The 27,629-nt window shown below is 40.3% G+C and overlaps 1 protein-coding gene across 4 annotated transcripts in view; it reads right to left on the bottom strand.

Annotated features, from left to right (window-relative positions):
- The window catches only part of INTS10 (integrator complex subunit 10), a 38,976-nt gene that overhangs the window by 8,137 nt on the left and 3,210 nt on the right, over positions 1–27,629 (bottom strand). For 2 of the 4 annotated variants that reach the window (XM_016187986.2, XM_007522741.3), the window contains exons 3-14: positions 26,799–26,902; positions 24,668–24,807; positions 21,416–21,497; positions 20,155–20,295; positions 18,822–18,993; positions 17,734–17,903; positions 15,758–15,891; positions 13,298–13,451; positions 10,931–11,013; positions 7,354–7,506; positions 5,862–5,970; positions 2,084–2,163 (exon numbers count right to left, since the gene is read on the bottom strand). In XM_016187986.2, the coding sequence (XP_016043472.1) occupies positions 2,084–2,163; positions 5,862–5,970; positions 7,354–7,506; positions 10,931–11,013; positions 13,298–13,451; positions 15,758–15,891; positions 17,734–17,903; positions 18,822–18,993; positions 20,155–20,295; positions 21,416–21,497; positions 24,668–24,807; positions 26,799–26,902 (1,522 nt within the window). The remainder of the gene's footprint in view (positions 1–2,083; positions 2,164–5,861; positions 5,971–7,353; positions 7,507–10,930; positions 11,014–13,297; positions 13,452–15,757; positions 15,892–17,733; positions 17,904–18,821; positions 18,994–20,154; positions 20,296–21,415; positions 21,498–24,667; positions 24,808–26,798; positions 26,903–27,629) is intronic. The other 2 variants (XM_060181565.1, XM_060181573.1) reach the window with 2 other exon arrangements.

The following is a 27,629-nucleotide window of genomic DNA, read 5'->3' as shown; positions in this document are numbered from 1 at the left end:
TTGCAAATGCTCAACTGCTTTCTAAGCAGGGTTGGTCTAGCCCAAGAACCCCAAACCACTGCCCCCCCCCCACATATACCCACTAGGGGAAAGCAGTGTGTGTGGGGGGCTAGAAATGCATGGAGGGCCTGAAGCTTTGAGTTTGGGAAAGGATAAAAGAAGGATGAATTGCCTTGTATAACAAGGAAAAGAAATTGGGGGTTTCTTTAAAATAGACAATTGAGGGACATCGGGCGGTAGCGCAGCGGGTTAAGCTCAGGTGGAGCAAAGTGCAAGGACCCACATAAGGATCCTGGTTTGAGCCCCCGGCTCCCCACCTGCAAGGCAGTCGCTTCACAGGTGGTGAAGCAGGTCTGCAGGTTTCTCTCTTTCTCTTCCCCTGTCTGTCTTCCCCTCCTCTCTCCATTTCTCTCTGTCCTATCCAACAATGATGACATCAACAACAATAATAATAACTACAACAATAAAACAACAAGGGCAACAAAAGGAAATAAATAAATATATATAAAAAATAGACACTTGAGGGTAGAGGGTGGCAAGAAGTCATCTAGGAGAGGATCTGAGGAGAAGGAAAGGCAGTGAAACACCAGGAAGAAAGCAGGATGCTTTTGTTCCTGGTGAAGCACGGTACCGAAAACCACACTTTAAATGGGTTCCATCATGCCAGGTGATTTAGATTATGAGTTAAGTTTGAGAAGCTCTGCCCTAAAGCAATGCTGTTTTTTTTGCTCCTGAACCTTCATGAGGCAATTAAGCTTCTCAACTCTAAGTTCCCAGTTTACCTGTAGTCAAGGGTCTCCTTTAAATATTCCCAATTAAACATTCCCATATAAAAAGTCTTTAAATAGTCTCTTAATTCTGGCAGGCCCTTGCTAGTGTTCATCTTAGTTCCAATCTGGGTCATGTGCAGGGCAGGGCAGGGCAAGGCAGGAGGCGCACCTGTTGAGCTCTCCCTCCAACCTTACTCACTGTGATTGTTAGCAGGCTAGACTCACTAGCTCTCTACGCGCACAACAGTCTGCAGTGATAAAATTCTGCCTTACAAACTGATGTATGAACTATTTACTGAGCCTGATGGTACACAGGGTTTGTATTTGCTCATTAGCCCCGCTGGTATTTGCATCTTCTTAAGAATGGGGATCATTTCCTATTCATTTCTGCCCAGTGTAGTTGTTACTTAAAAACTATCTGTACCCATATCTGCAACCTTGGGGAAACTGCTGTAGCTTACAATGGAGGGTTTGGGGATCTGGAACTCTGGTGGTGGGAATGGTGTGGAGTTGTATCCCTGTTATCTTGTAATTTTGTTCATCAATATTAAGTCACTAATAATAATGATAATAAAAATAAAAGAATTGTTCTTTAATAGAAGTTTCTCCTCTTTATGTTTTAATGTTTAATATATTTGCTAACATCTAACCTATATGTTCTCCTCACATACCTACTTACCCATTAAAACTTAATATTTGTAGGGGGTTGGGCAGTAGCGCAGTGGGTTAAGCGCACATGGCACAAAGTGCAAGGACCAGCATAAGAATCCTAGTTCAAGCCCCTGGCTCCCCAACTGCAGGGAGATCGCTTCACAAGTGGTGAAGCAAGTCTGCAGGTGTCTATCTTTCTCTCCTCTCTGTCTTCCTGTCCTCTCTCCATTTCTCTTGGTCCTATCCAACAACAACAATAATAATAACCACAACAACGTTAAACAACAAGGGCAACAAACAGGGAAAAGAATATCCTCCAGGAGCAGTGGACTCATGGTGTAGGCACCGAGCTCCAGCAATAACCCTGGAGGCAAAACAAACAAACAAACACAACTTTATATTTGCTCACAAGACTCTCAATTCAAAAAAAGAAGGGATCCAAGAGGTGGCGCAGTGGATGAAGCACTGAACTCCCAAGCATAAGGTTCTGGGTTCAACCTCTGGCAGCACATGTGCCAGAGTGATGTCTGGTTCTTTCTCTCTCTCCCCCTTTCTACTTAATAAATAGATAAATAAACATACATACATAAAAGACTCTTAATTCAAGTTCTTTCAGATCAACAGAACTATATTTCAAACGGACTTATCAACCACATGCTTACCTTAAAACAAGCTAACATTAGGTGCAGACAGTAAGGCATGATAGCTTTGCTGGTACAAGGTTGAAGCTTTAGATCCAAACCTAACAAAAGAGCACAATCAGCTTGTTATTAATAGGTAATAGTTTGAAAATAAATATTTAAAATAACTTCCTTTTCTTAAAAAAAAAAAAGGATAAATTAGGGGGAGGGGTAGATAGCATAATGGTTATGCAAACAGACTCTCATGCCTGAGGCTCCAAAGTCCCAGGCTCAATGCCCCGCACTACCAAAAGTCAGAGCAGAACAGTGCTCTGGTTAAAAAAAAAAAAACAAAAAAAAAGACAGATTGTGGTCTGAGAGGTGGTGCAATGAATAAAACACAGTATTCTCAGGCAAAAGGTTCTGAGTTCAATTCCTGGGACTGTATGTGCCAGAGTGATGATCTGCTTCTTTCTCTTTTTTTCATAAATAATTTTTTTTCCCTCCAGAGTTATTGCTGGGACTCAGTGCCTATACTACAAATGCACTACTCCGAGGGTTATTTTTGTTTATTTATTTTTAATTTTTTGGATAGGACAGATAGAAATTGAGAGGAGAGGAGAAGACAGAAAGGGAGAAAGACACTTGTAGACCTGCTTTACCACTTGTGAAGCGACCCCCCTGCAGGTGAAGAGCTGGAGGCAGGAACTGGATACTCATACGGGTCCTTGCCCTTTGGACTGTGTGCGCTTACCCTGGCGTGCCACTGCCCCTCCACATAAATAAATCTTAAAAAAACAACAGAAGGGGGCTGGGCGGTAGAGCAGTGGGTTAAGTGCACATGGCATGACGTACAGGACCAGCTTAAGGATCCGGGTTCGAGCCCCTCGCTCCCCACCTTCAGGGGTGTCACTTCACAAGCAGTGAAGCAGGTCTGCTGTTGTCTTTCTCTCCTCCTCTCTGTTTTCCTCTCCTCTCTCTATCCAACAACAACAGCAATAACAATAACAATAATAACAACAAGGGCAACAAAATGGAATAAAGGGTCTCTAGGAGCAGTGGATTCACAGTGCAGGCACCGAGCCCCAATGATAACCCTGGAGGCAAAAAACAAAAACAAACAAACAAAACAGCTACATGATTTAAAACACGCTTAAACCACTTTTGAATATATATAGTTGTATACAGCGAATACAAACATCAGTATGCCCATCTCTCAATTTGTAAAATGCTAATATTCTCCTTCAACATTTTAAAGTAAAATATCACAAGTCTTGTCTCTTCTTTGATCTAATGCTTTACCTCTCTCCCAAAATGACTGTTAATCAGAAAGTGGTTTTGGAGCCAGGGAAATAGTCTACTTGGATAGTGCATTGCTTTGCCGGTTCAAGGCCGGCCTCACCACATTTAAGGAAACTTCAGTACTGTGGTTTCTTTCACTTTTTTCCTGCCTCTCTGTCTCTATCTAAAAAAAAAAAAAAAAAGAATGTGGTTTTATCATTCCTATGCATGCATACTATATATTTTAGACAGAGGTTAAGAGGTAGAAAAGACAGAGAAGAGAGAGACCACAGCACTGCTCCAGCACTTGTGAAGCTTACTCTTCGCAGGGTGCTCCCATGTCATGGCTGGGAGCGAATGAGCTATCTCCTAGCTATCTTCACATCTTTCATTAAAATTATTTATTTCATTTTTTTATGTTTCTTGTTATGACTACCATAGCAGACTCCTTAGAATTTTTTAAATATATGTTTTACTAGTGATCTAATATAGTATTTTCTACATAGTCAAATACATGGCAATAAATAATGACAGCATCTTTCTTCCCTTTTTTTTTTTCTCCACGGTTATCTCTGGGGGCTCAGTGCCTGCACTACGAATCCACTGCTCCTGGAGGCCATTTTTTCCCCCATTTTGTTGCCCTTGTTGTTGTTGGATAGGAAGAGAGAAATCGAGACAGAGAGGGAGAAAGACAGACACCTGCAGACCTGCTTCACTGCTTGTGAACTGACCCCTGCCCCCCCTCCCCCCGAGGGTGGGGAGCCAGGGGCTTGAACTGGGATGCTTACTCCGGTCTGTGAAGTTTGCGCCGTGTGCGCTTAACCCGCTGTGCTACTGCCCGACTCCCCCTTAATTTTATTAACTTTATTTACTGAATAGTCAGAAATCTAGAGGGCACAGGGAGATAGGGAGAGACACAGAGACACCTGCAGCACTGCTTCACCACTGGCAAAGCTTTCCTCCTGCAGGTGGGGACCAGGGGCTTGAACCCACGTCTATGCACACTGTAAACATGTGCTCAACCAGGTGCATCACCACCTGGCCCTGGTCATGACTTCTTTTCTTACCCATTGCACTGGCTAGAATCTCTGGTGTGCTAAACCCAGTTAAAAAGCAGTCATCTCTGTATTGTTGCTTTGTTGCTGACCTTAGTGGAGGAAAACATTTAATGTTTTATTAGTGATGAATTCTGTTGAGGAAGTTTCCTTTTATTTCTAGTCTGCTAAGATTATTTCAATTATGAATGACAGATAAATGCAGACATAAGTGAATTAAGAGAACTGTGTGATTTTTTTCTCATGTAACTGCTAATGTGAATTTTAATGGCTGTGTTTTCATATTAAGTCACAGCTACATTCCCAGTTAAACTTGGTCATGTGATATCCTTCGCTTAACTTGTGATATTTGACTTGCTGATAGTTTGTTAAGGATTTTGGCATCTATGCATATGAAGATGCTGTTCTCTAATATTCACTTCCTGGGATGTGAAAGAAACTTTCCATTCCACTAAATCTATTTTGCTTTATTTCTGTGAGATTTCTACTCATCACTACTTAATCTTGACTTTTTAAAAAAGAGTTATTTATTTATTTATTTATTTTTTCATTGCCAGGATTTTGTAGCTGCATAATTCTACTGCCCCCATAGGCTTTTTTTTTTTTTTTTTTTTTTTAAACCCAGGCCTTCAGACATGAAATCCTATGTTCTATGGCTCAGCTATCTTCCTGGTCCCATCATCTATTCTCCTTCTTCTTCTCTTTTCCTTTAATTTTGTAATTTATTTTAATGCTAGAGCGAGAGATAGAGAAAGACTAGACCACTGCTCAGCTCTGGATTATGGTGGTGCTTAGAATTGAATCTGGGACTTTAGGCATGAAAGACTTTTACACAACCATTATGCTATCTCCCCATCTTCTATTTTCTTTGGAATAACTTACTTCAACTTTCAAATTTTTAAGGCAGGAAGTAGATGAGACTTTCTTCCTTTCTTAAATAAACATTGAGCTAAATTTATAGCTTTTCAAACAACCTGCAAACTGAGGTAAGGTTTAAAATAGCACAAGAGGGATATGATTTTTCAACTAATTCACAGGGTTTCCTAGGGCAAAAGCAGGAAAAAGAGTTCATGTATATTCCTCAAAGAGACAAAAATAAAGCAAACTTTGGAGAAAAAAAAATACAAATTTACAGTTGCTTATGAAACCAGCCAACAAACTGTAAAATGGTTTCCAATGTTGAGTCCTCAAGTTACCTTTACAAAAATAAAAGCAAGGAGTCAGGCAGTAGGGCAGCGGGTTAAGCACACGTGGCACAAAGCACAAGGACCGGTCAGGATCCCGGTTCAAGCCCCCGGCTCCCCACCTGCAAGGTAGTCGCTTCACAGGTGGTGAAGCAGGTCTGCAGGTGTCTCTCTCTCTTCCTCTCTATCTCTCCTTTCTCCCTCTCAATTTCTCTCTGTCTTTATCCAATAACAAATAAATAAATAAATATTTTTTAAAAAGAATAAAAAAATAAATAAAAGCAAACCCCATTACAGTACCTTTCCTAAATTTGGGCTTTACTTTTGAAGGTTCTTCCTGTGACTTGCTTCCATCTTGAATGGGGAGTACCATGCAGCACATCAAATCAAGGACTTTTTCACATGTCATCTATGGAAGACAAGAAGAGTCACCTGAAGCTCTTTGAAACTGAAACCAAATACTTTAACATGACATAAAATATTTGTAGCATGCAACTGAGAAACAGGAGCATACAGAAACCTGTACCTCTATCTTGAGACTTTTTTTTGGTCACCCCCAGGGTTTTGCTGCTCTAACCCTAGCAAGTATAAGATTAAATCTATGTACTAAACATTTAAGGGAACAAACAGTTTAACACACTGGTAATAGGGTGCTCTGAATAACATAATATCACCTGTGAAAAATATGTCCATATATTAGGCTGAGGGTATGGATCTATGGGACAATTTTCATGATCAGTGGAGAAGCAATTACAGAAGCCAGAATTCCTTCTTCCGCACTCCAAAGAGAATTTTGGTACATGATCCCAGAGGAAGAAAATGTTAGGGGAAGATGACTAGAGGGCTCTGAACCCCAATTCCACCAGGACCTGGATCATTTGTGACAAGGAATCTTCGTTTGTATACTATCACGGACTATCATGGTGAGGGAAGAGAATATGGAAAATACCAGAAGAAGTCAGGTGCTGCTTCCCTTATCTGAAAGGTAGGGAGGAGGACAAAGGAAGAATACTTGGATGTAGTAATAGGTGTAGGTGTGGCTTAGATAGGAATGAAGGCAAGGTCACAGAAATGAATAAAAATACACACACACACACACACACACACACACACACACACACCATGTCTATAACTGTGGGAGAAAATGGCAGTTTCCACTGGAGAATGGAGGAATTTTCAGTGCTATGGTGTCTTTCTCTTGCTCTCTATCTGAAAAAGCTGACTCAAGAGTGGTAAAGCCCTGGTGATATAAACCCCCTCTAAAAAAAAAAAAAAAAAATCAAACAAAATTCCAGGAAAGAAAATTGAGAGAGAGAGAGAGAGAGAGAGAGAAGACAGATCATCCTCCAACAAAGTGAATAATGAACAGGCAACTGGAAAAGAACCAAAGTCTAATTTACGGGAGGCTACAGCAAAGAGGAAACTTAGGGAAAACACTAAGCAGAACTTGGACTGGAGTTGGTGTATTGCACTAAAGTAAAAGACTCTGGGGTGGGTGTGGGGGGAGGGGGGAGGGTTCAGGTCCTGGAACTTGACGGCAGAAGACTTAGTGGGGATTGTACTGTTCATGTGGAAAATGTTACATGTGTACAAACTACTGTATTTACTGTCAACTATAAACATTAATCCCCTAATAAAGAAATAATTAGAAAAAATTTCTTCTTCACAAGCAGTCTAGACAGAAAGATTACATTTCAAGTACTTGAGTGCTAATTTTTTAAAAGCCATTCTAGGATAAAGAGAAAGCCCTGGAGGACCATACATATCCGAGGGTTCTGTGCACAATACTCACTCTGTACTCCCCTAGAGCAAAGTGGCAGGTGGCAAGTTGAATGAGCGCCCTCTGGTGCTCCAAGCTCCCTTGGCCAGCCATCTGTGGTTGAGGAAGTGACCCCTGCAGAGCTGCCAAATGATGCAGGCTGGTTATAGCCTTTTTATATTGACCCTGAGAAAGATAACAGTAAGGAAGGAGAAAAGTGGCATTAAAAAAAAAAAAAAAAGGCTCCAGCAACTGGGAAAATGGCTCAGTGGGCCAGAGTGTACGAATTGCATGCCTGTGGCCCTGGGTTTGATCCCTGGCACAGCATGGGCTGGATGGGTGCCTTGGAGGCTTTCCTGCTCTCATAAAAGAAATAAATCGACCTTAACAAACATCCCTGGTGTTGGGGCCAGGTGGTGGTGCACCTGGTTGAGTGCACATGCTACAATCTGAGATCAAGCCCCTGGTCCCCACCTGCAGGAGGTAAGCTTCACAAGTGGTAAAGCAGTGTTGCAGATATCTCTTTGTATCTGTCGCCCCATCCCCTTTCATATTTTCTCTGTCTCTGTCCAAAATAAATAAATAAGATTTCATTAAAAAAAAAACTCCAGTGTTAGTTAAGCAACTAGTGAGCAACTACAAAGAAGGTACATTTGCTCGATCACCTGAGGAGGAAAAGGACACTTAGCAACAGACTAGTTAAAGTTAGATGCTCTAATGTAGGCACTTCATAAGTAGGAAAATTCTTTCTGGTCTTAGCTCTTTTTTCTTTTAAGTTATTTAACATCAATTTGTTTTCTTTTTAAAAATATTTATTTATTTATTTTCCCTTTTGTTGCCCTTGTTGTAGTGTTGTAGTTATTATTATTGTTGTTATTGATGTCATCGTTGTTGTCTAGGACAGACAGAAATGGAGAGAGATGGGGAAAACAGAGAGGGGAAGAGAAAGGCAGACATCTGCTGACTTGCTTCACTGCTTGTGAAGCGACTCCCCTGCAGGTGGGGAGCCGAGGCCTGGAACCGGGATCCTTACTCAGATCCTTGCGCTTTGTGCCACGTGCGCTTAACCCACTGCGCTACCACCCGACTCCCTCATTTAAAAACTTTATTATCTTTATTTATTTATTAGATACAGACAGCCAGAAATCAAGTGAGAAGGGGGAGATAGAGAGAGAGAGAGAGCAAGAGATAGACACCTGTGGCCCTGCTTCACCACTTGTGAAGCCTTTCCTCTGCAGGTGGGGAGGAGGGGCTTAGTATGCTCAACCAGGTACCTCACCACCTGGTCCCTTAACATCATTTTATTTATTTTTAATTAAAAAATATCTTTATTTATTGGATACAGACAGCCAGAAATTGAGAAGGAAGGGGGAGATATATGTAAAGGGGGGTTGGGTGGGGTGAATAGCAAAATGGTTGTGCAAAGAGACTCCCATGCCTGAAGCTCCAAAGTCTCTGGTTCAATCAATTCAATCCCCTGCACACCACCCTCAGCCAGAGCTGAGTAGCACTCTGGCAAAAAAAAAAAAATTAAATTAAATTAAAAAAAAAGGACAGAGAGGCATCTGAGTCCTACTTTACCACTTGCAAAACTTTCCCCCTCAGTGGACCAGGGACTCAAACCAGGATCCTTGCACATTGTAACGTGCACCCAACCAGATACGCCACCACCTGGCCCCCATCAGTTTACCTTTTGCTTTGTTTTTAAAATATATTTTTGTTTTTATGAGAGAGAAAGAGAACAGACCACCATCACCTCTGGCATATGTGCTTCTGGGGAATGAACCTAGGACCTTGCACACATAAATGCTTGGCTCTAATGCTGAGCTATCTCTCCAGTTTAGTTTTAGTTCCCAAGATTAAACAAAATTAAAACACGCTCTTTGATAGTCTATGCACAAGGTAAAGTGTACTTTTAACTGGGTACACCACCTCCCAGCCCCAATAAAGTATCTTTTCATTTATTTTTCTTTTTTAATATTGCCACCAGGGTTATTGTTGGGGTTCAGTGCTGGCACCATGAATCCATTGCTCCCAGTATCTATTTTTAAAATCTTCTTTTTTCCCCTTTCTATTTTATTTGAAAGGATAGAATTTGAGAAGGGAAAGGGAGATACAAAGGGAGCAAGAAAGACACCTGCAGACCTGCTTCACTATTTGTGAAGGTCCCCCCTGCAGGTGAAGAGAGGGGGCTCAAACCTAGATCCTCATGCAAGGTAATCTGTGTGCTCAGCTGGGTGTACCATGGCTCAGCCCCTTACAGTATCTGTCTTTTTGGTTTTTGCCTCCACGGTTATTGCTGGAGCTCAGTACCTGCACAATGAATCAGATGCTCCCCGCGGCTATTTTTTTCTATTTTTATTGGATAGGACAGAGAGAAATTGAGAGATGAAAGGGAGATGGGAAGAAAGAAAGACTGATACCTGCAGAGGGCTCGAACCAGGATCTTTGAGTGGGTCCTTGTGCTTCCTACTATGTGTGCTTAACCCCATGCACCGCTGCCTGCCCCCCTAAAGTATCCTTTTAGATGTAACACTTCTTTATAATTTGCCACTAAAAGCAATCCATCCATTCCAACAATGGAGGTGGTAAGTGTATCATCTCTCTAGTGAACTGCCTATTCCACTGGGAGAGTAAGCAGCTTGAGAACAGTAAAGCAAAACAGGAAGTTTCCACTAAAGTCAAGGAGGTGTGAGAAGTATTCACTTTTTTTTCTTAAATATTTATTTATTTTCCCTTTTGTTGTCCTTTTTTTTCTTTTTCTTAATTCTTGTAGTTATTATTGTTGTTATTATTGATGTCATCGTTGTTGGATAGGACAGAGAGAAAATGGAGAGGGGAGGGAAGACAGAGAGAGGGGAGAGAGAAAGATAGACACCTGCAGACCTACTTCACTGCTTGTGAAGCAACTCCTCTGCAGGTGGGGAGCAGGGGGCTTGAACCGGGATCCTTACCCCAGTCCTTGCACTTTGCGCCACGTGCACTCAACCTCTTGCGCTACTGCTTGTCTCCCAAGTATTCACCTTTTAATGAAAGTTCAAACCTAGCTTTTGTAGAAGGGTGTGACTGAGCATAACAAAGGTAATACAGAAGACACATCTTTGTTATTTTGGAGTTTTTTTGTTTGTTTGTTGTTTTTATCATAGCATTGCTCAGCTCTGGCTTATGGTGGTGCGGGGGGTTGAAACTGGGACTATGGAGCCTCAGGGATGAGAGTCTATGAAACCATACTGTTATCTACCTCAGCCCTTATTTTGAAATTTTTGAGATGAAAGTGGGCCATAATCCCTTAGCTACTAAAGGCATGGACAGAGAAACACACACATTTTACATTCTTAGGATGGTTAACAATAGTAATCATCTGATTTAGACACAACTATTTGAAATCAACATGATGCAGGGCCACGTGGTGGCATGCCTGGCTAAACACACACATTACAGTGCATAAGGACCCAAGGTCAAGTCCCTGGTCCCCACCTGCAGGGAGGAAGCTTCATGAGAGGTGAAGCAGGGCTGCAGGTATCTTTCTGTCTCTTTCCATCTCAATTTCTCTCTGTCTCTATCTAATAATATTTTTTTAATTATAAAAAAAAAATCAACAAGATGCTACCTGATAGATGATCATATCGGTGAGGAAGATTCTTAACCAAAGCCAAGTATCCGTCTTCCAGGCCAGACAAATTCTTGTAAATTCTGAGCAAGAATTCAAAAGCAAATTTACAAAAAATACATCACAAGTAGAAAACAAAACAAACTTAGCAAGAGAGAACAAAGGGAGAGAAATTATCAAAAAAGAAAAGTCATTTTGGATGCAGAATTTTAATTTTTTAAATTAAAATTTAATTTTACCAGAGTATTGCTCAGCTCTGGTTTATGGTGGGGGGAGAGGAGAACTGAACCTGGGACTTTGAAGTCTCAGGCATCAGTTATTTTTCACATAGCCCTTATGGTACCTTTGCCACCCACAATACAGATTTTTAAAGCAATCTAGAAAGACCAAGAATTTCAACTAGGTAGTAAAGTTAGAACTCACTGCTTATCAGTAATACACAAGCAACATTTTTTTATTGGCGACAAAGATTTACTTAGTGTGTGTCATGTGCTAGAAACTATTCTAAATATTTTTCACCTACTATCTTACCTTTTGAAACTTTTGTGTTTTAGGGCCAGACAGTGGGTGGCATACCTGACCAAGCACACACATTACAATATACAAGAACCCAGGTTCAAGCTCCCAGTCCCCACTTGCAGGAGGAAAGCTTCACAAGTGGTGAAGCAGTACTACAGGTGTCTCTTTCTCTATTTTCCCTGACTCTCTCAATTTTTCTCTGTCCTGTCAAAAATCTTTAAGAAAAAAACTTAGGTTTTGCCCAGAAAAAGTCATTTTTTATTTTCACACAGTGAACTACTCGTGGCTTTAGGGGTAGCTGTAGACCAATAAACAAACCTCCAGTATGAAGAAAGAGCTTGACTTCCTGATATCAATTTAAAGTTAAGTTCAGGACTCATTCAATCACAAAAGAAATGAGAACACAGATACTTAGATACATGTGGCTTGAGCAAGACACAAAGCAGTAGGCAAAACAACTAAATCACAAATAAACCCAGAAAAAAAAAAAAGGCCAGAAATTCAATTTTTTTTTTTTTTAAAGATCAAAAGCTAACCCCAGTCATAAGCCTGGTAGAAGGAAACAAACAAAAAAGAACATCTCACACTCCAACTGTAGTTTCACCTTGATTGTAATATATCATCTGAGCAGGAGCTATGAGGCACAGGGTCATTTGAATATTAAGAACTAAGAACTGACTAGCTATCCTATTTGAAAAAAAAAAATTCTATAAAACATACAGGTTCTAAGGGTAGAGGGATACTGTTACTTTTCCTCCAAGGAGGCTGTAGCATGATAACATTATTTTGAAGAGGTGTGACACTACTTCTAAAACATATATAGGGGTTGGGCAGTGGCGAGGCTGGTTGAGTGTACACATCACCGTGTGCAAGGATCCAGGTTCAAGCCCTCAGTCCCCATCTGCCCGGCAGAAGCTACAGAAATGGTGAAGCTGGTGTCTCTTTTTCTCTATTCTCTATTTTCCTCCACTCTCAATTTCTCTCTACCCTAACAAAAAAAAAAAAGTCATTAAAATAAATAAAATAGTGTGGTCTGGGAGGTGGCACAGCGGTTAAGGCACTGGACTCTCAAGCATGAGGTGCTGAGTTTGATCCCCGGTAGCACATGTACTAGAGTGATGGCTGGTTCTTTTCTCTCCTCCTATCTTTCTCATGAATAAATAAATTCTTTAAAAAAATAAAATAAGGGGCTGGGTAGTGGCACACTTGGCTACGTGCATGTGTTACCATGCACAAGATTCAAGCCCTAAAGAGGGAAAGCTTTAGAAGTGGTGAAGCAACACTGCAGGTATCTGTTTCTCTCTCCTTCTCCATCCCCAGTCCCTCTCAGTTTCTCTGTCCTATCAAATTACATAAATAAAGTAAAAAATATTTAAAAATAAATAAATAAAACATTTGGTCTTAGAAAGCAAAGTTACTTCAAAAGAAAAAACAAACAAACCAAAAAACCCAAGAAGATACTGTGACACTACCAGAAAACAAAAATAAAGAAGCAGCACTAATAGAACAAGAATACTCTTTTTTTTTCTTTGCATCCGGGGTTATTGCTGGGGCTTAGAGCCTGCACTATGTATTCACAGCTCCTGGAAGCTGCTTTTTTTTTTTTCTCCTTTTGTTGCCCTTGTTAACACTGTTGTTATCATTGTTGCTATTGTTGTCATTCTTGTTGGATAGGAAAGAGAGAAATTGAGAGAGGAGGGGAAGACAGAGAGGGGGAGAGAAAGATAGGCACCTGCAGACCTACTTCACTGCCTATGAAGTGACCCCCCTGCAGGTGGGGAGCCGGGGGCTCGAACCTGGATCCTTACACCAGTCCTTACGCCAGGCCCCCAGCAAGAATATTCTTACCCTTGTCAAGGAATTCCAGGGAATAGAGCAACTCCCAGCTTTCCCTGGCCAGTTTAAAGCTTTCCAGAGCTTCAATTGAGTTAGGGAGTTCTGCTTTATTGACTACAATGTGACGATTCCTTCCTTTCACTGAGCAGTCTTCATCATCTGAACTCTGCTTAAAGAAAATGAAGAGGCTGGTTAAAGTTAAGGCATACAGTGACATACTAGAGCATTAGTACATTTATTGTTTCTGATTCTGATTCTATGAATTGGATATCAAAGGATATTATCCTATGGATAGAAAAGAAGTTTAACAATTTAGCTTTAAAAATTAATATAAATTTTTCATCTCACACAATTTTTCAGCTTATTATTGTTGTTGCCAAAGCTTCACTGGGACTTTGCACCTGTGTAATTCTATCATTTTGTAAGAGACAGATGAAAAAGGAAGTGAGACAGGGAGATAGGAACAGAGAGACGTCACAGCATAGCCCAACTATAGCTGAAATTTTTCCTTTGCATGATGCTCACACATGGTGGCTGAGGAATTGAACCTGGATCCTCAGGCATATGCTCTACTGAATGAGTTATCTTCTGGCCCTGGAATTTTTACTTCAAAACAACACTTTTTTTTTTTTTTCTGATCATAAATTCTAAGCTTATACTGGCTTTAGAAGGAAAGCTATGGATTTCAGGTTTCTAATAATTAAAAAAAATATCAATTTTACAAACCAGTCTATAGGGACACTTGAAGAAACTGCAGTAAAGCACATTTCTCATCACACTCAGGGTCTAGTAAAATGTACTCAAGGGGGCAAGGCGACTGAAAGATCAAGAATGGGGAGTGCAGAAAATGAGTCACTCCTGGCTCCTTTTGGGTGTAGCATCTAACTAGAACGGCAAACTATCACTTGCACACCAAAAGCCAGGTGTATAAGTAAAGTTTTATTGGCAAAACAGCTCACCTGGATAGTGCATTGCTTTGCCATGTGCTCAACCTAGGTTCAAGCTTGGCCCCCACCACACTGAATGGAGGTTTGGTGCTGTGATCTCTTTTACTCTCTCTCTCTGCCTATCTCATAAAAAAAAAAAAAAGTTTTATTCAAACATGGCCACATCACTTGTTTACATTTCTTGCATCTTATAAGCAGAGCTGTAGTTGCAAAACAACTGGGAAATATAAGTTATTTACCTGGCTCTTCACAGAAAAAGGATGTTGCTGACTCTTCACCTAGAGGATTTCGCTTTCATGTTACTAGGGAGGCCTCCACTTAAGCTTTTACTAATTGAAAGGAACCTGTACTTTAATAACAGCTTAAAAATTACTGTCTTACGCTGCTCCACTGCCTGGCTAAATCACAGACTGATGGTTCGTGACACTGACATTGTCTGGCCCTTGTATCGATGTGCACACTGCCATTGTCTCTTGATAAATTCTACTTGCCAATTCAGTGACAAGACCTTAGACACCTTTCCACACTGATCTCAAACAGTGACCTCCTTCACGAAATCTTCCCTTTAGTTCTACAATTAAACTTTGGGCTTCATTCTCACTCTTAGCATCTAGCACTTTCCATTCTGTGGTCAGTATCTTATACACTGGTGTAGATGTCTAATACTGTGTATTTGGTTTTGCTTTTTTTAAAAATTAATTGGAGCCCAAAGGCACGGAGGTGGCCCACCTGGCCAAATGCACATATTATAGTGCAGAAGGACCTGGGTACAACCCCTCAGCAGGAGGAAAGCTTCATGAACAGTGTAAATGCTGCAAGTGTCTCTCTTTTTCCCTCCCTTTCCCTCCCTTTCTTCTCAGTTACACTTTATCTATATCCAAAATAAATAAGTATTAAGAAATTTCAAGGATTTTTATTTATTTATTATTAGATAGAGACAGAGAAATTGAGAGGGGAGAGGGAGGATAGGTGACAGACAGAAAGACACCTGCTACACTGCTTTACCACTTGCAAAGCTTTCCCCCTGCAGGTGGGGACTAGGGGTTTGAACCTGGGTCCTTGTGCACTGTAATGTGTGTACTTAACCAGGTGCACTACTGCCTGGCCCCTTATGAATTTATTTAAAAAAGCAATTGAAGTCCATTTAGTCAAAATAGGTATAAATAACTTATACTGGGGCTTCTGCATGATAGCACCATTGACCTTTTGACTGGCTCATTCTTTGTTATTCAGGCTATCCTGTGCATTGTAACACGTTTATCAGCATCCTTGGCCTCTTCTGACTAAATATTAATAGGAAGCTCTCTTCAATTAGGCAACAAAGTGAAAATAAGAAATATCTTCAAATGTTGCCATATGTCTCTGGAAGGCGAAATCATCTCTATGTACGAGTCACTGATTTACACAGCAGTTATATCCTATAAATGGAAGATCTACATGTTTTCAACTTAATTCCAATGTCATCACTGATTTCAGGGAAGCTATACAAATATAATTGTTAAATAAGCATAACTGAAAGGATTACCATGTTTTTTTCCCTTCCTTCAGCTAGTTTCCTCTTTTTATGTATGTGTTTATTTCGGTCAATTTCCACATCACCATACACGTTTGATACATCTTCAAGAAGAATCAGTGGAACTTGGCTTGGGGCATTAGGACCTATTGACGGGAGGAAAAAAAAAAAACACACACACACACACACACACACACACAAAGACTTATAAATGCTGCAAAGAAATGAATACCTAGGTAGCCGGGCAGTGGCTCAGAGGGTTAAGCGCACGTGGCGCGAAGCACAAGGACCGGCGTAAGGATCCGGGTTCGAGCCCCCGGCTCCCCACCTGCAGGGGAGTCACTTCACAGGCAGTGAAGCAGGTCTGCAGGTGTCTGTCTTTCTCTCCCCCTCTCTGTCTTCCCCTCCTCTCTCCATTTCTCTCTGTCCTATCCAACAACAACAACATCAATAATGACTACAACAATAAAACAGCAAGGGGAACAAAAGGGAGTAAATAAATAAATATTTTTAAAAAATAATAAAAAAAAGAAATGAATACCTAATGCCAGGTGGGAGTTTACACAACTGTCATAAGAAATACAGGTCACTGGAAAAGATGTTCAGTGTAATCACAACTAGATAAACAAATATACAAGTAAAAAACAAAACTGGGGGGCCAGGTGGTGGCGCAGCTGGTTGAGCGCACATGTTACAACGCACAGGGTAGAGCTCCTGGTCCCTGCCTGCAGGGGGAAAGCTTTAAAGTGGTCAAGCAATGCTGCAGGTGTCTCTCCTTTTCTGTCTCCTCCTACCCTTTCAATTTCTGGCTCTACCCAATAAATATAAATTAAAAATAAATAAATACTGTACAGATAGTGATAATTTGTTAATAAAGGTTCTGTCTCAGTAGAGGATTAAAAGTGATAAAATAAATATTTAATATTAGAAAAAGTCTTGAGAAAAAAATTAATAAATACAGATATTGGATGCTTCCTTTTTAAAAAATATTTATTCCCTTTTGTCACCTTTGTTGTTTTATTTTTTTTAATATTTATTTATCTAGTCCCTTTTGTTGCCCTTGTTTTATTGTTGTAGTTACTATTGTTGTCATCGTTGTTGGACAGGACAGAGAGAAATGGAGAGAGGAGGGGAAGACAGAGAAGGTGAGAGAAAAATAGACACCTGCAGACCTGCTTCACCACTTGTGAAGTGACTCCCCTGCAGGTGGGGAGCCGGGGGCTTGAACCGGGATCCTTCTGTTGGTCCTTGAGCTTTGCACCACCTGTGCTTAACCTGCCACGCTACCGCCCAACTCACATTTTTTTTTTTTTTTACTCGAGCAGTAGTCAGCTCTAGCTTATGGTGGTGTGGGAGATTGAACCTGAGACTTCAGAGGCTCAGGCATGACTGTCCCTTTGCATAACCATTATGCTATCTAACCCCACCTCCCATTAAAGAAAACTTTAATGAAAAAGTACTTACATTAAAAACAACCAACAGGGGGTCGGGCGGTGGCGCAGTGGGTTAAGCGCATGTGGCGCAAAGCGCAAGGACCGGCGTAAGGATCCCAGTTCGAGCCCCCGGCTCCCCACCTGCAGGGGAGTCGCTTCACAGGCGGTGAAGCAGGTCTGCAGGTGTCTATCTTTCTCTTCCCTTCTCTGTCTTCCCTTCCTCTCTCCATTTCTCTCTGTCCTATCCAACAACGAATAGCGTCAACAATGGCAATAATAATAACCACAACGAGGCTACAACAACAAGGCAACAAAAGGGGGGAAAAATGCCCTCCAGGAGTGGTGGATTCATGGTGCAGGCACTGAGCCCAGCAATAACCCTGGAGGAAAAAAAACCAAAAAACAAAAGAACAACCAACAACTAAAAAAACAGTGCTAGTATGAACCCGAAGAGGTTTGGGCAGATAGAAGAACAATACTGAGGCAAACATGCACATCTTCTATACTTGCTCTTTGTAGAGCAGTGATTTGGAACACTAGAATTCTCAGACTAACCTTGGAAGAGAGATGGTTGTATGCTGTTGACATACTGGAACGCATTCTTAAAGAAGACCAGCATGGTGGAATAAACCACTTGGTTTTTATATTTTGCATGAGCTTCATTATCAAAGTTGTTCATGTATCTGCAGAGATCCTTCATTCTATGCAAAATATCACCATAGTTTCTGAAAGATGAAGGATAAGTTACCCTGGGCTTCTCAGCAAAAGCTCTAAAGAAAAGTTCCAAAAGAACCACAGCATTTACTGACTAACTTCTAGTCAGATAAAAATAACCTTTCCTCCCCTTCCCCATTTCATTTCAGAAACATACAGATAAGGAGAGGGAGAGACCCTTGTTCTACCATTATCTTAGTATTGTGGTACTTCCTTTTGGTGCTGCAGCGTGAACACAAGACTTCTCAAAGATAAGGCTAGTGCTTTACTGGGGTGATCTCTTTCCAGGTCCTGAGAAGTCTTTATAAAACCACAGCCCAGGAGGTGGTGGCACAGTGGATGGGGTGTTAAGACTCTTGGACATGAGGGCCAGAGTTCAATACCCGGCATCACATGTGCCAGAGTGATACTCTGGTTCTCTCTTTTCTCTCTCTCTTTCTTTCTCTCTCTATCATTTGTTAATAAAACAGAACTTTGGGAGTTGGGTGGTAGCACATCAGGTTAAGCGCATGTGGCACAAAGTGCAAGGACCGGTTTAAGGATCCTGGTTCAAGCCCCCAGCTCCCCACCTGTAGGGGAGTCGCTTCACAGGTGGTGAAGCATGTCTGCAGGTGTCTATCTTTCTCTCCTCCTCTGTCTTCCCCTCCTCTCTCCATTTCTCTCTGTCCTATCCAACAATGACAATATCAATAACAACAACAATAATAACTACAACAATAAAACAAGGACAACAAAAGGGGATAAATATTTTAAAAAATTTAAAAAACTACCTTGTCTTGCCTAAATACTGTTATAAAATTCTCTCCAAATGAAATATATCTATATATTAAATGCTTTAAAAAAGACATCTTGCATTTTTTTTCCACAAGTTTTCTGAAATCATGCAACCATGATTCATTAGACAATTCAAGAAAGGAACAATTGTTTACCGTCTGCCTTTATCCATCTGCCATTCACATCTCATCCCAACAACATTCAAAATCTTAAACAACCTCTCCCAAGGGTCCACAATCTGGGATGATTTCTCAGTTAGTCCTTCTATTACGTACTTCTGAGAGCTACGTTTGCTAGGTGACATTAAATCAGATGTCTCTTGGGTACCTGAAATGAAAGAAAAACAAAAATCATTTGGTAAACAAAGGAAAAGTTGGGGCTAGACTGTGGCACACCTGGTTAAGTGCTCACATTATAGAGTGTAAGGACTCAGGTTCAAGCCCCTGGTCCCCACCTGTAGGGAGAAAGCTTCACAAACAGTGAAGCAGGGCTACAGGTCTCTCTCTCCCTCTCTATTTCCCCCCTCTTGATTTCTCTGTCTCTATCCAATAAATAAATAAACAAATACTTTTTAAAAAGTTTTAAAAAATCGGGATCAAAAGTGGCACAGCACGTTAAGCGCACATGGTGCAAAGTGCAAAGACCAGCGTAAGAATACCAGTTCAAGACCCCGGCTCCCCACCTGCAGGGTGGGGGGGGTCACTTCACAAATGGTGAAGCAGGTCTTCAGGTGTCTATCTTTCTCTTCCCCTCCTCTCTCCATTTCTCTCTGTCCTATCCAACAACAGCAACATCAATAACAACAACAATAATAACCACAACAACGGTAAAACAACAAGTTCAACAAAAGGGAAAAAATAGCCTCCAGGACCAGTGGATTAGTCGTGTAGGCACCAACACCAGCAATAACTCTGGAGGCAAAAAAAAAAAAAATTAAAAAGTTAAAAAAAAAAGGAACAATAATAATAAAGTTTGACCCCACCCCACTCCCCACCCATTTAAGAGGAAAGAGCATAGAATTACAATATGTTATATGTTCTGTTTAAAGATCTACTGCTGGCCACTGGTATAAGTGAAGTTCAGGACACAAATTCAGAAAGCAGACTATTTTGATCAAGGGGTAAAGTCAGTGCAACACAAGCCTTATCTCTTCACTGCAGTATTTCTTCTAGGAACTATCTTTAAAGAAAACTATCAAACTGGTATGTATCCAGAAAGGAATAATTAGATTAAGGGCCCTTCCCACCCCCCCAACACCCCCTCCCTTCATAATCAGGACCTCATTAATCCTGACTGATTTTTTAGATAGTGGAAAAGAGAGAAAAACACTACATTACCAAAGCTTCCCCCAGTGCAGTATGTGTTGGGCTCAAACCACATTAAAAAGCACACACCCTACCCAGGAGAGTTAGCTTCCAGCCTCGAGAGATTCTGAGTTTGCAGTTTTACTAACACCTGTCTAAACACAATGTCAGGGATTCTACTTACCTTGATGCTGACTCTCTATCTGAGAAGACCTAGTGACATAATTGATATAAAATTCAGCTGCTTTGTTCAAGTACTTATATAATAAATTGGCAGGCAGTCGAACATCGTGGTTGTTAATGATCAGAGGGAGGACATCACAAACTGTTGAAGGAAAAAAACAAAAATGACGAAGCTAAGTATCCTCAAGTCCTGGCAAGAAGTTAATTTATTTCAGGGTTCATTTAGTGTAGGATGTGAAGTAACTAGGAAAATCTCTATTTTACAAATGAGGGCACATTTTTTATTTCACCTTATTGAGGAAGTGTTGATCTACAAGACATGTCACAAGTGTACATTTTCATATCTCCCCAAGATAGGTGTCAGCAGACCACAACCATCACTGAGTTGGCACTCCCCTGCACCCCCTTTCAATCCACTCCTGCCTTTCTCTTTTGTAAACATAGGACATTCACTTAAAGATTGTAGTGTACAAGGATGAGAGTGGATGGAGTGATTGAGAAAACACATAGGCAGATTCTACACTCCAGATAAGGGCCTAGTTCTTTATTTTTTTTAAGTTTTAAAAAAATATTTATTTATTTATTTTCCCTTTTGTTGCCCTTGTTTTTTTAAATTGTTGTTATTTATATCGTCGTTGTTAGATAGGACAGAGAGAAATGGAGAGAGGAGGGGAAGACAGAGAGGGGGAAAGATAGACACCTGCAGACCTGCTTCACCGCTTGTGAAGCGACTTCCCTGCAGGTGGGGAGCCGGGGGCTCAATCCGAGATCCTTATGCCAGTCCTTGAGCTTTGCGCCACATGCGCTTAACCTGCTGCGCTACCGCCTGACTCCCAAGGGCCTACTTCTGATAGTAAGTGGAAATTCATATTATTTATCATCAAGCTTTACACTTAAATATATGGTTACATGTAATCTTTTGGAGGCACTAAAGTAAATGTTGCATAAAAAGATTTAGAAGCTGTTCAAAGTGCTTTTTGGACTAAGGAGATTTAAATTCCAAAGTACAGAAAAGTTTCTTTGTTTTCCACAAATGGCCTTATTCTGCTTGTGTTAGAAATTAACATAAAAGAGGAGAAAGCATAGTGGTTATGCAAAAGACTCTCATGCCTGAGATTTTGAGCTCCCAGGTTCAATCCCCTACACCACCATAAGCCAGAGCTGAGCAGTGCTCTGGTAAAAATAAATAAATAAAATAAATGAAAATAACAATAAAACAAAATAACTTACAAATACATTAACATAAAATACATTTTTCTTACCAAATAATTTTCTAAAGCAGTTAACAGGAGATTCCTGTTCTTCAATAGCTTCAGCATCTAACAGTGCCTCCCCAAGGCCAACCTGTTTCAAAATACAATTATTTAAATGTACTTAGAGTTTAAGATGCCAGAGTTATATTAAAAACAAAGGTTGTTTTTAATACTTACCACAGTTTGTATATTCAAAATTTCCCAAGAAACATTCTCTCTCTCTCTTTTTTTTCCAGAGCATTGCTCAGCTCTGGCTTATAGTGACGCTGGAGATTGAACTTGAGACCTCAGAGCCTCAAGCAGACCTGCTTCACAGTTTGTGAAGTGATCCACCTGCAGGTGGGAAGCTGGGGCCTCAAGCCCAGATCCTTGTGCCTGTCTTTGAGCTTTGCACTATGTGCACTTAACCTGGTGTGCTATTGCCTGGCCACCCCACCCAAACATTTACATTATCCTCCTTGAGGAGGTGGAACAATGTGATTACATAACACAGAAATTTAAGTCAAAGTAATGTGCAGGAGTGTACTGGCAGGAATAACTCTCTCTCTCCTTACTCTACCTTAACCCCCCAAAAATAATCACGCACACCTAGAACCATATATATCGGGTTGCTGGAAAAATCACGGTACTTTTTTTTTTAATATTGATTTTCCCTTTTTTTTGTTGCCCTTTTTTTTTTTATTGTTGTTGTATTTATTATTGTTGTTATTGATGTCTTCGTTGTTGGATAGGACAGAGAGAAATGGAGAGAGGAGGGGAAGACAGAGAAGGGGAAAGAAAGATAGACATCTGCAGACCTGCTTCACCACCTGTGAAGCGACTCCCCTGCAGGTGGGGAGCCGGGGGCTCCTAACGGGACCCTCACGTCGGTCCTTGAGCTTTGCGCCACGTGCGCTTAACCCGCTGCACTGCCGCCCAACTTCCCTGTTTTCTTTTTTAATAGTTATATTTTTACTTATTTATTATTGGATAGAGACAGAAAGAAATTGAGAGAAGGAGGGAGAGAGGGAGAGGGACAGAGAGACACCTGCAGCCTTGCTTCACCACTTGTGATGCTTTCCCTCTGCAGGTAGGGACCAGGGGCTTGAACTGGGTCTTTGTGCACTGTAATGTGTGCACTTAACCCAGGTGCGCTACCACCTGGTCCCATTATATATTTCTGCATAGAAAAACAGAACAAATACATCATGACTTTTTCAACAACCCAATATACTGTCTTATGAGTAACTGGAAATTTATATAAAACTAGGTACAATAAGGTCACACTGGATTGGGGCAGGTCCTAATCAAACTGACTGTCCTTTTAAGAAAGTCGAGATACAGGGATATAGACAAATGGGAGAGGTCACATGATGTAAAACAGATGTAGAAATTGGAACAATGTGTCTTGGAATGAAAGATTACCAGGAACCATAGAAGCAGGAAAAGGCAAGGAAAAAGTCTTCCCTAGAGTCTACAGAGGGAATGTGGTCATTTTGGGTCCCTAGCTTCCAGAATTGTCAAATATGTTTCTGTCACTGTAATGGGGGAAAAAAAAGGATCAAAGGAGTCAGAAGCCAAAAAATTGGACTGGGGGAAAAAAAAAAGCAAGTTTGAGTTAACAGCCACTTAATGACCATGGAAAATTACTAACATATTTAAGAGTCAATTTCTTCATCTGTAAAGCAGAATATTATTTACTTCAAAGGGTCTAGGAAGGTACCTAACACTTACGGAAGGATGCCTGCCTGTAGTACTCAGTCATTAGATACAAGTACAAAAGTAGGAATTGAAAAAAAAAAAAAAAAGAGTAGGAATTGAGGGAAAGGTGTCCACAGAGAGAAAAAAAAAGTCTATTAAGACAGTCAACTATATATATATATATATATATATATATATATGTATTTTTTTAATTGATCATAGCACTGCTCAACTCTGGCTTATGGTGGTGCAAGGGATTGAACCTGGGACCTTGGAGCCTCAGGTATGAGTCTCTTTGCATAACCATTATGCTATCTACCCCCACCTGAACTATAGTTTTTCACTTCAATTCAAATACATGGTTGAGTACAGTGAAGTCAGATTATTTTTATTTTATTTATTAATCTTTAAAAACACTTTTTTAATTATCTTTATTTATTGGATAGAGACAGCCATAAAACCAAGAGAGTAGGAGGAAATAGAGAGGGAGAGAAACAGAGACATGTGCAGTCGTGTCTCACCACTTTCAAAGCTTCCCCTCTGCAGGTGTGGACTGGGGGCTCAAACCTGGGGCCTTGAGCATTGTAACATGTGTGCCAATACCGGGCCCTATGAAGTCAGATTTAAAAAAAAAAAATTGCTGAACTTACAGATAAATGGCATTGTTTTCATACATTGGTACAACTTTTTATTATTATTTATTTATTTATTGAGGGATTAATGTTTTACAGTCAAGAGTAAATACAATAGTTTGTACATGCCATTGGTACAACTTTCACTGGAAATTTATGTTTGACAACAGTGACATCCTTTTAGTTTTACTAATAAAAATACCTTGATTTAACTTTAAACTATTGTCTTAGAAAAAGAGCCCAGGTCCTGACACATATGCATAATATTGTTGAGTTACTATCCTGATCCAAACTATATGTATATGTATATGTGTGTGTGTATATATATTTTTTTTACAGAGTACTGTTCAGCTCTGGCTTATAGTGGTGGTAGATTGAAGGTAGGAGCTCAAAGTCTCAGTAAGAAAGTTGTTTTTGTATAATCATCATGCTATCTCCCCCACTGATTCATTATGTTTTTGAAAAAGAGAAGGAAGGTGGAAGGGAGAGTGAAAGAGATTGAAGCACAGCCTCAGCATCTATGGAGTCTCCTATGATACTGTCATGCATTTGCCTTGCTGATGCATCTCCAGGTCTCCTAATTTTATCCAGTGTCACTGACACTTTTTTTGTTAGAGGGCACGAAAGACAACTTACAAGGCTGAATGTGTGCCTTACTATGTGCGACACCGGTTTAGACCCAGACACCACATGTGAGTTGCTGGATGCTCCAGTGGTGTAGTGCCTCTCCTTCTCTCCTCTGTCTCTTTATTTGAATAAGAAAAAAGAAAAAGAAAAAAAAAAGCCTACAATAGTAGAATCACACACACACACAAGGGCTTGATTCTTGTTATAAATAAGAATTTCTGCTTTGGCGAAGTTAGTATACAGTGTAGCACCTAGGGATACTGATGGCTCTTCTGACCAATTTTATTTTCTCTGGAGAAAAAGAGAAAGGGTTAACTCTTACCCCGTGTTGCACGACAGTCTCAGGGAAGCGTCTCAAAAGTAGAAGCAGCATTTCAGATCTTTCCAGTGTATTGAAGCATTGTTCTGTAACTTTCAGTAACATTTCACACTGGACACGACCAGGAAGAGTTTCAAATAAGCCTACACAAAGCACATTTCACTTCTTAAAGATTTTTCATAAAGAAAATATGGAAGCAATGTATAGGAGAGTAAACGCTATATGAAGAATCACCGTTTATATTTCACCTACAGCCTATTGATAGAAGGTTTTTGTTTCAAACAGTACAGGGTGTGGAATGTTTGTTAAATGACTATAAGAAATTTGAAGGACTAAGTGGATCTAAAATACAAAAATGGGGAGTCTGGCGGTAGCACAGTGGTTAAGCACACATGGTGCGAGGCACAAGGACCGGCGTAAGGATCCTGGTTAGAGCGGGATCCTTACACCTGCAGGGGAGTCGATTCACAAGTGGTAAAGCAGGTCTGCAGGTGTCTATCTTTCTCTTCCTCTTTCTGTCTCCCCTTCTCTCTTGATTTCTCTCTGTCAAATTCAACAACAATGACAGCAACAACAGCAACAATAATAATAACCACAACAATGATAAAACAACAAGGGCAACAAAAGGGAAAAAATGGACTCGAGGAGCATTAGATTTGTCCCAGCAATAACCCTGGAGGCAAAAAAAAAAAATACAAAAATGACTATGCAAAGGGATACAACATTTGAAATCTGGCTACAGCATACAATAGAGTGGAGGTTATACAGAAAGCTCATAGGTGACAAATAGTTTCTCACCTGTTTTATGGAGATCAACCTTATCTCAAGATGCTGATTACTGTAAAATCCACTTTTAAAAATATCCAGGGCCATATAACTAAAATATGCCTACTAGCTATATACAAAATGGCAGACCCCCCAACTCTTCATCTGCACTATTCCAGCCTTTAGGTTCATGATTGGTCAACAATTTGTTTGAATTTGTATATTAACTCTCTTTTCAGCCACCAGGTTCCAGATGCTAGCATGATGCCGACCAAACTTGCATGGACAGACAACCCCACCAATGTCTCCTGGAGCTCCACTTCCCCAGAGACCTACCCTACTAGAGAGAGAGAGACAGGCTGGGAGTATGGATCGACCAGTCAACGCCCATATTCAGCGGGGAAGCAATTACAGAAGCCAAATCTTCCACTTTCTGCATCCCTCAATGACCTTGGATCCATACTCCCAGAGGGATAAAGAATAGGAAAGCTATCAGGGGAGGGGATGGGATACAGAGTTCTGATGGTGGGAATTGTGTGGAATTGTACCCCTCTTATCCTATGGTTTTGTCAATGTGTCCTTTTTATAAATTAAAAAAAACAAACATATATATATATATATATATATATATATATATATATATATATATATATATCCATCCAGGGCCCAGGCAGTGGTGCACCTGGTAGAGTGCACATGTTACATTGCACAAGAACCTGGTCCCCACCTGCAGTGGGGAGAGCTTCATAAGCTGTGAAGCAGTGTTGTAGGTGCATGTGTGTGTCTCTCTGTTTTTCCCACTCTCAATTTTACTAACCAAAATAAGTAAATAAAATAAAAATATTATTTAGGCTAACAGATAAATCTATACCCCCCTCTTTTTTTTTTTTTTTTTTTTTGCCTCCAGGGTTATTGGGTTTTGGTGCTTGCACTATGAAACCACCTCTCCTGGCAGCCATTTTTAAATTTTTTTCCCATTTTATTGATAGGAGAGAGAGAAATTGAGAGGGGAGGGGAAGATAGAGAAGGAGAAAGACAGACACTTGTAGACATGCTTTACTGCTCATGAAGTGTCCCCACTGCAGGTGGAAAGTCAGGGCTTAAACCCAGGTCCTTGCTTGGGTCTGCGCATGGTAGTATGTCTACTTAACTGTGTGTATCACTGCCTTGCCGCCTACATTCTTTAAGATTTTTAGGATGTTCTATGGACCAAGTTACATCATTTGTAGAGATTACAGCTGCCAAGTGCAAAACAAACAGATGGGTGCCAATACAAGAGACATGATCTTTTGTTCCAGCATTACTATACATCACATGCAAGTCCAGAAATGCTCATCTGTACACTCCATTGTTATCACTCCATTCTTACTTCTTAAAAACTGAGTTTGTTTATCCTGTGAATCATTCCTCAATGCTGATGTGATAATGCTGATTTCTCTCCATACCACTGGCTGATCTGGGAAATTCACAAACCTATATTGAAAATGAATAAATTGGAATGTTAGATTCTAGTATAATACCCCCAAAAGGACATTACCATCTAAAGAAAAGCATGTACTTCTTTATTCCAAATTAAAACAGAGATGTAGCAAAAACAAACTGAAATCAAGATGCAGTTAAGAAAACAAATGAAGGTTGGGGGTGAAAGGTGGCTTGTCCTGCAGAGTATACATGCCACCAAACACAAAGACCTGGAGTTAAGTCCCTGGTCGCCACACAGAAGTACCAGGGTATGTTTTAAGAGGGTTGAGTCAATGAATGCTGCTGCACTGTTTCTCATTACAGGCAAAACGCTTCTAAACATTAACAAGAAAAAGAAAATTAAAAGAAAAAAAAAGATGGGCAAATCACAGAAAAAGTAGCCAAAGAATACTAGAAAAATATTCATTTTTATCCTACTATTTATACAATGAACACAAATATTTGTACTATTTATTTCATAATCAGAGCACTGCTTAGCTCTTGTTTACAGTGGTGTGGGGGGATTGAACTAGGAATCTCAGAGCCTCAGGTATGAAATAATTATGCTATCTCCTTAGCACACAAATATATATATATATATATATATTTTTTTTTTACTTTTTAAAAAAATTTTATTTATTTATTCCCTTTTGTTGCCCTTGATGTTTTTTTATTGTTGTAGTTATTATTGTTGTTGGATAGGACAGAGAGAAATGGAGAGAGGAGGGGAAGACAGAGA

Source organism: Erinaceus europaeus, chromosome 2, assembly GCF_950295315.1.
Source record: "Erinaceus europaeus chromosome 2, mEriEur2.1, whole genome shotgun sequence".
Classification (NCBI taxonomy): Eukaryota; Metazoa; Chordata; class Mammalia; order Eulipotyphla; family Erinaceidae; genus Erinaceus; species Erinaceus europaeus.
The sequence above is the reverse complement of the archived record's forward strand: the minus strand, read 5'-3'. Positions and strand labels throughout refer to the sequence as shown.